Consider the following 6,873-nt stretch of genomic DNA (forward strand, 5'->3'; position numbering starts at 1 on the left):
AAACCTAGGAAAAACAAATCCCAATGAAAAATTTTTAATCTTGTTTTTTAAACATCACATCAATATATGGCTCCCTTTAAGTATATAACTTAGGATTCTAGAGTGCAATTATTTCATCTTATAAAGAAATGGAACTTCAGAGAGATGAAGGGACTTGATCCTAGTTACACTATTCTTTCAAAAGCCCCAAATAGGACAAAGATTTTTAAATTCCAGGTTCAGTTCAGTCTTTCTTCCACATTACCTGGCATTGACTTATAATAATATATATTTGCTTGGTAATCATCTTTAAAGAGTTCCAGTTTAACTGAGGGAGAAAATAATTGTTTATTTTACTTTCTTTCCAAAGAAATTTTTTTAGCCATCAATTATTAAAATTAAGTATTTTTTCCTAGAGATGTCCTGAATCTCTTTTCCTTAATGGACAAAAATATATGTAATTATATCAATTGTAAATAAATGTGCTTGAAAATTTGAAGATAACTGAACAGCAGATTCTTTCATATTTATGCCACCCTGAATTTGTTTTCTTTTTTTATTAGGATTTGGAGCACTTGAAAAAAACACATTATTTCTCACTAAAAGCAAACTTAAGAAATGCCATCCTTTTAATTAAGAAATGTGATCCCTTTACTTTAATAATTAGATATATATTCTAATTCAAATATGTATAAAAAACTGAGAACTATATATAATTTAAAATAGGTATATTGGCCAGGCTCAGTGGCTCAGTCTGTAATCCCAGCACTTTGGGAGACTGAGGCAAGCGAATTGCCTGAGCCTGCGGGTTCGAGATCATCAGGGCAGCTTGGTGAGACCTCGTCACTTGGAAGGCTGAGGTGAAAAGATCACCAGAGCTTAGCAAGTTGACACTGGGGTGGCTGTGAGCGTGCCACTGCACTCCAGCCTGGGCAACGGAGTGAGACACCAACTCAAAAAAAAAAAAAAAAAAAGTATATGTACTTTTCAGTTGAGAAGAGAAAAAATGTGAAAGCAAAACAAAAGAAACTTAAATGCCAAGTATCATCAATATCGAACTTAAAAGAAATAAAGAGGTGCCACGTGGCGTAGTACTATAACAAGAGAGTGAGACTGGAATTGTTAAATCTATGAGTAAAGACCCCAAATTACTGACATTTCTATTCCTTTTTATTTACTTTGGATTATTTTGGAAAACAAGATGATTCCAAGTTGGCAAAAATAGAGCAAAGCTCCAATATAATTAATGAATATGATTTCACTAGAAAATTATGAATATGATTGCATAAATGTTGGGTATGCTGGATTAGGTCAGATTATGGAGGGTCTTCAATGTTCAAGTTAAAACATGGTGACTCCATCATAAAATTTTTGTTGGAGGCAATTTAGATTCATTTAAAATGTACGAGACACAAAAATGTCATAGAGAAAAATCTGGTTTTGGAAAAGTCAACAGTACTGAACTGTGCTATTGTGACAGTAACATAAGACCTTTCCTTGGTACCTCATTAGTGCACAATAACTGTTAGTTGTAATAAATCATATTAATTAGGAAGTCTATATTTTTATCCTGGCTCTGCTACTAAGTCACTTATGAGCATCAACAGCTCTACTTCTCTGGACCTCAGTTTCCTAGCAAGTAAAATGAGAAGGTTAAATCAGATAATCCCAAGGAATAATTTTGTGTTAAAAATTCTAGTTATTCATGTTGATCCAGATACTAAGGAATAGTGTCAGCACATAAGCAATGTTTTCATCCCAAGTCCCCCAAAGAATAAAGCTAAATGAATTTTCCATTGTTCAGTTTGTGTGTAATTTTTATCCAGTCTTTACTTGGTTTTAAAAATTACAAAACATAAAAAACCAAAATTTCCCCAAAGTGATTCATTACAGAACACTTGGGAATTTAAGCACAAATGGATATTAAATATATTTAACAACTCAATTACAGATTGACAAACATAATGGAAAAAGTAGATTACCTAAAGATATGAAGAGATTAAATTTCACATTCTGCAACTAGAAAAAACAATAAGCTACTGCATATTAGTATATAACATTCAAATAGATTTTAAAGTGTACTTCTCCTTCTTAAAATGGCAGTGATTATACATTAGTGCAACCACAAAGCACTTGTAAACTTTTTTCTGTTCAGCATCATCCACGTCCATCAGAACAAATTCAGCTGGGTTCAGTCCAAGGTCTTTCTTAGGCCGAAGCTTTTTGTGTTTTCCTATTTTAACAGTTACAGCCTTTACCCATAACCACAGCCATCCATCCAGGAATGCCCACTGTCTGAGGTTGGAGAAGCAGGTGGTATGTAGGTGAATCTGAAAGAAACTTTACCTTTCTAAAATAAGAACAGGGATTTGATTCAAAGATTAGAATTTATACTGTTGAGGCAAGATAACAGTTTATACTGTTTAGGCAAGAAGCTCTGTCAAACTGAGTAAGACTCAGTCCACTGACAGTTTTAGTGTGATTTCTAAATTCTCTCTGTCTCTCTAGAGCCCTCAGTGTTAGAAGGGAGATAAGAAAAGAAACATTTCAGAGTTGGCTCACTTCATAGCAGCCTTGCTTTTAAAGTACCACTGAAATCTGGATAGTAACAAAAGATGCTTTATAAAAGGATATAAAGGCTGATTTTTAATAAAAATAAGTTGCAGTTCATACACATTAAGATTCTTAGGAACTAGAGACACATCTGATTTGTAGTGGAATATGTAAGAAGGCAAATGCTCTGTTTTCATCAAGATTCCATCTGCAGCTGTCAGGGAAAGTTATTAACATGTGCAGTGGAGTGCTAACCAATTAACACAGATCTAATGAGATGGCACTGACAGAAGGCAGTTTCTTCCCTTGAAATTCAAATATCTCAACTTGATTTTTTTTTTAATCCTCTTGGCAAAAAAGGTACATCAACTTCCTTCAACACTGGGGAAACTCAAAATGTTTATTCATGAATTTCCATCGCTTCCCTTTCATTTACAATATGTACACTTTAACAATAACAGAAAATTAAATGATCAAACTTCAATAATAAATACTGACATAACAAGTTAAATGTATTTTTTTTAAGTGCTATGTATATAATCTTCCACATTCCTATTGGCTACTTCAGATCTGAGATGCTGGCTCCCTCCCCGGCACTCTCCTCTAAGCAGGCTCTTCAGCATAGCATAGCATCTCAAAGGCCAAACCTTCTTGTCCAAGGTGAAAGTGGTCAGGGTTCAATTCTTCTTTAGAAAATGCTGTGCTGGGTCGCATTGGATGGCCTTGTAAGATCCGACCAGATCACTTTTGGACAAAAAGAGGAGTCAAAGAGAACTTGGGTTTCCAGAGAAAAATAAAGTGCTGCCCCCTACAAATCACAGTCTCTGTAGAATAAGGTGTCTTCCTAAAGAGGTAGAGATAATAGGGGGTATATGTTGCAGGTGCCCATATTTCAATAATACTGAACACTGTATCTTTAAAGATTGCATCTTTAAGGACTTAAAATGGATTGACTCCACTCATCTCTCTGATTTTTTCATAAGTAAGCCAGAACACCAGTGACCAAGGGGTCTGAAAGATTAACCAAAGAAGTTAGTGCATATTTCAAAGCAATTATAAATATTCTACATATCTGCATATATATCTTTGAATGACAAAGTCATTTTGAATCCACTTAGGCTGAAAATAAATATCTTGGTGCCTTATCTTCGTAAAGCACTTTATAATTTACAGAGCATTATCAAGTCTTTATTTAGCACAGATTTCTCTAAACAGCTTACAATAGAAAGGAAAGGCATTGATATCTCTATTTTTCAGATGAGGACACTAAGGCTTAGCAGTCAAATGCCTATTAGCATGTTATAGAGGTAGACCACAAGCTTCTGTTTTCTATTCCCAGACTTCTTTTTACTGAATTATTACTGTCTAAAGGACGAGGGCTCAGTGCTTAAATTCTCAGCTGGGAATCTCTACATGTAGTTTGTATATGGAGCATGACAACAAGAAACATAAGAACTAGAATATGAAGAAGATGAAATACCCTTTGAGAGTTAGGTCATAAAACCAATACCTGATGTCACATAACATTTATATTAAAATTCACATTAAAAAGGGAAAAGAGCTTTCAGTTCACAAAGGCTCGACTTCAATTTGAGTGAAGGTATAACTATATCTAAAGAAATGACAAAAGGATAAGGGCGAGAAGAGGATATAAATACTAAAGATATAAATACTAAAGACACTGAGGAAAGTATCAGGGTAAACACTGGAACAGAGATAGAATGCTTTGGATTGAGTAATCCCTGTCTTGTTTAGTTCTGACCATTACTGACTGGAGAAGCACTCTATCATACTACAGCTTAAGCAATTAGAATGTAAAATGTACTTGGTTAGTTTGGAAAGAAATATTTATATCATATGTGTTTTAAAATATTGAGCATGTTATTATTAGTAAACTGAGAATTCACTAAATAGTGGATTTAGGAAAATATATTTTAGTTACTTAAAGGTATGAAGACACAGACAAAATTAAAAATGTAAAGCTATGAAGATACCATATTCTTGTAACATCAAAGCCAAGCATATAACTGCAGTTGGATCAAGAAGGTAAAGGTCTTAGTTAAGAATGGCCTATGTAATCATTCCTAATTGTTATGGGAATCAGTCTACTTCCTCATGACATCATAGCAACATAGACAAATGAAATGAAATAAATATCAATCAGGGACTTAGCAAAGCAAGGTCATACTACCTCTACCTACTGGAGGGGATCAGGATAGAGTTGAGCTGGGTTTTGAATAAAGTTGAAGAGAGGGAGATCATATAGCCAAAGATGTGGGTAGTAGATGGCTGAGACTTACTGAGTCTCTATACAGGAGTGCACATGGGCACTACATTTACTTATTGATTTTCTCACTGACAGAGTTGCAAACACTGTAAATAACCCAAGTGTATATGAACTCATGTTTCTTCCTCTGGTCTGTCTTCTGCCATAAAGGCTGGGAAAAAAGCAGAAGCAAAATCCTTTTTCATGCTTGTTACTGAGGAGGTGAACAAATAAGAGTTTTCTTGAACTGATGGTCTGAAATAACAAGTTTTCAACTAAGCTATTGTTGTGATTCTGTGTTGAGCAAGAAACCTTCTGATTATTGAAATCTGATTATTGAAATCTTCTGATTATCACACGAATCCTCATAGACCTTGAATTTAAGAGAAAACATGATGGCCAAAGGACTTCAGCACCTGGATCACTTGCCAGATGTGTTGTGTAATGTGAATGAGTCAGATATTCTGGCCTGATCATCAGTTTCAATGAGGTCACTTGAGCTGAATCTGTATTTTCAAGTCCAATTTCTTTGAAAGTGCCCTTGAGTTAGATTTCTAAACTCAATGTCATGCACTGAGCCAAATAAACAAGGCAACTCTCCTGGTGATCTTTGGTGGCTAGCCAGCCTTTCTTTGGTAATACCCCACCATCACTACAAATTGTCTCTTTCCTTTCAAAATTTTTGTAACTAACTGCAGAATGTTGAGCAACTCAGTATATTTTATTAGTAAGGAGCATGGGTTTTGAAAGTAACAGACTCAATTTCCAACTCTGACACATACTAGTTATATGAACTTGGGCAAGTTTCTTATACGTTGAGCTATGGTTTTCTCATCTGAAAAATGAGGATAACATTCCATGTTTTACTAGGTTCTTACAGGGCTTAAAAGTAATTAAAGTATGTAGAGCTTTGCACATATTGAATACTCTTTTTTATCATTTATACTTCAAGTCTCATGCATAAAGAGAACGGGCCATAAGTGGTCTCATCCTTTGAAATTGGATATTCTCACTGCCCCTCATCCCTCCTGTCTCTGATTTTTATACTTCTGCAATAGTCTCACCCATCTTTCTAGTTTCCCACACTAGAAGCATACAAGACCCATTTTCTTTCTTTCTGTCCCTCACCTTCTATACATAACTAGCTATTAAGTCCTATGGAGTCAACCATAAATGTCCCTAAAATTTATCTTCTCTCCATTTCTACAATCATCTACTGGCTAGACCATTGCTAAAATTCCTTTCTTGAATTCTTGTTTTCAATGCATCTTCTATACTGCTTCTAAAGTAATCTTGCCACCAAGCAAATCTAATCACACAGCTCCTGGGCTTAAGCAGGTGCTTGCTGACTATACAGTTGCAACTAAACTACTATGTTTGACCCACAAAGTCCTTCCCAACCTAATCCTTAAGTTCTTCTCTAGCCTTATCTACTACCCTCTCCCCTCTGGGGACCTATTCTCTAGCCACAATGAATTTTCTGCAGTTTTTCAAACATAACTGGCCTATACACTGCATGATACCTGTGCTCATGTTGCTTCCTCATATTTCTCTCCACCAACCCCTACTGATGCTCCAAAGCTCAGATTGAATATTGGCTCTGTGAAGCCTTTGGTGACTTTCCACACACAGTTACAGTCATTTTTACTCCATTGAGTTCCCACAGGGTATTGTTCATACCTCTGGCAGAGCTTAATACAACCTCCTTAAGAGGTCTGGGTCCTATGGTATCAGGCTTCCTGGGTTTGATGCCCATCAGTTAATAACCACCTGACTCGGCAAGTTATTTTGATTCTTTACACTCTTGTTACCTCCTCTGTAAAAGATGGATAGGATAGTAATCTACTGCCCAGATTTTTGGGAGAATTCAATGAGTTAAGCCATAAAAATTAGTAGCACTTTCTTGGCCATATACCAACTGATTTAGTAGTATCTATTTATGTATTTAAAAAATGTTAAGCCTTTCCATTCCAGGATTTAAAAAAATTTTTTTTTGAGTTGGAGTCTCACTGTCACCCAGACTGGAGTGCAGTGGCATGCTCCCGGCCACCGCAGCCTCAACCTGCTGGACTCCG

General features: G+C 35.6%; 1 protein-coding gene across 6 annotated transcripts in view; it reads right to left on the minus strand.

Moving 5' to 3' along the window:
* Nucleotides 1–1,778: 1,778 nt before the first annotated feature.
* Nucleotides 1,779–6,873, minus strand: part of SLC25A27 (solute carrier family 25 member 27) — a 22,404-nt gene continuing 17,309 nt past the window's right edge. For 3 of the 6 annotated variants that reach the window (XM_021709549.1, XM_008052048.2, XM_008052049.2), the window contains one exon: nt 1,779–3,276. In XM_021709549.1, the coding sequence (XP_021565224.1) occupies nt 3,210–3,276 (67 nt within the window). In that variant the 3' untranslated portion in view covers nt 1,779–3,209. Of the gene's footprint in view, nt 3,544–6,873 lie in introns of all 6 variants that reach the window. The other 3 variants (XM_021709548.1, XM_008052047.2, XM_021709547.1) reach the window with 2 other exon arrangements.

The sequence above is a fragment of the Carlito syrichta genome, unplaced genomic scaffold (genome assembly GCF_000164805.1).
Source record: "Carlito syrichta isolate Samal-C Ts95f unplaced genomic scaffold, Tarsius_syrichta-2.0.1 Scaffold254466, whole genome shotgun sequence".
NCBI lineage: Eukaryota > Metazoa > Chordata > Mammalia > Primates > Tarsiidae > Carlito > Carlito syrichta.